The sequence below is a fragment of the Montipora foliosa genome, chromosome 1, assembly GCF_036669935.1.
Source record: "Montipora foliosa isolate CH-2021 chromosome 1, ASM3666993v2, whole genome shotgun sequence".
Classification (NCBI taxonomy): domain Eukaryota; kingdom Metazoa; phylum Cnidaria; class Anthozoa; order Scleractinia; family Acroporidae; genus Montipora; species Montipora foliosa.
This window is the reverse complement of record NC_090869.1, coordinates 45,245,856-45,247,059: the sequence shown is the minus strand read 5'-3', so window position 1 is coordinate 45,247,059 and position 1,204 is coordinate 45,245,856. Positions and strand designations below refer to the sequence as shown.

At 42.3% G+C, this 1,204-nt stretch overlaps 1 protein-coding gene across 1 annotated transcript in view; it reads right to left on the bottom strand.

Annotated features, from left to right (window-relative positions):
* Nucleotides 1–1,204, bottom strand: part of LOC137969686 (uncharacterized) — a 1,677-nt gene continuing 473 nt past the window's right edge. The window contains exon 1 of the mRNA XM_068816025.1: nt 1–1,204. This exon is cut by the window's right edge and continues 473 nt beyond it. Coding sequence (XP_068672126.1) covers nt 1–1,204 — 1,204 coding nt within the window.

The following is a 1,204-nucleotide window of genomic DNA, read 5'->3' as shown; positions in this document are numbered from 1 at the left end:
TTATGAATATTTGTTAAAAAGAATGTTGTATTGTCCAGGTAAAGGGCACGAATTGTTACCTGCGTTGGGTGTCACTGTGGTATGCCACGCTTCTAATGTTTTTCTCGTTCTACAAGTGCCCTTGTCAATAACTGACGCATTTTCGAAATCAATGGCGTGGTTGTTGGACCAAACGTGATTAGCAATTCTAGAGCCTTTGGCCGCAGTTTTGGTGTTTCTTAAATGTTCTTTTTTTCGCGTATTAAAAGCTCTGCCGGTTTCCCCAATATAACACCACGAACAATTTGTACAGGGAATTTTATATACGACGTTGGTCTGCGATTCCATCGAAGGTCGGAATTTCGGTACTGGGAACTGTTGTTGTAGAGTGGTAAATGGTTTGTTTACAACCGTGACATCGTGTTTTTTGAGGATGCGTGTCAAAGGCTCAGTTACTCCTTTGATGTAAGGGAGAGGAGCGAAAGACTTGCGTGACTCGGTTGGTTCAACCATCTTGAAAAACATTCCAACGAGTTCCTCCGGGGATAGATTTGTTGTAGAAGCTCGAGTCTTTCTAGCGTGTATGCTTTTGATAAAGCTAGATGGATAACCGTTGGACTCCAGAGCTGCCTGGACGTAATTAAGTTCCCGTTTTTTTCCTTCAGAAGAATTGGGTAGATTTAGAGCCCTGTGCAGGAGACTTGATGCTGTGCTGACCTTGTGTTGCCTGTTGTGATGGGAATAAAAATCTAAGTATCTGTCTGTATGGGTGGGCTTTCTGTAAACATTAACAACGATGACTCCATTTCTTCGGGAGACCAGAGTGTCGAGAAAGGAGATGTTTCCGTTACATTTGGTCTCAATGGTAAACGAGATGTTAGGGTCAATTGAATTTAATGTGTCATGGAAGGCTGAGACGTCGTTCTTCCCAATGATGCAAAAACTATCGTCCACGTACCTTTTCCAAATTTTGGGGCGAACGGATGAAATACTTATTGCGGACTCTTCGATCTCCTCCATGCAAAGATTGGCCACAATGGGGCTGACAGGACTGCCCATCGCACAGCCATGGACTTGTTTATAAATTCTATCGTTGAACATAAAATAGTTGTTGGACAAGGTGAATTGAAGATGTTTAGTGATGTCATCGATGTCCAAATTTGTCCTTGAAGGAAGGGTGGCATCTTGTTCAAGTTTCTTTTTTATGTACACACAAGCTTTATCT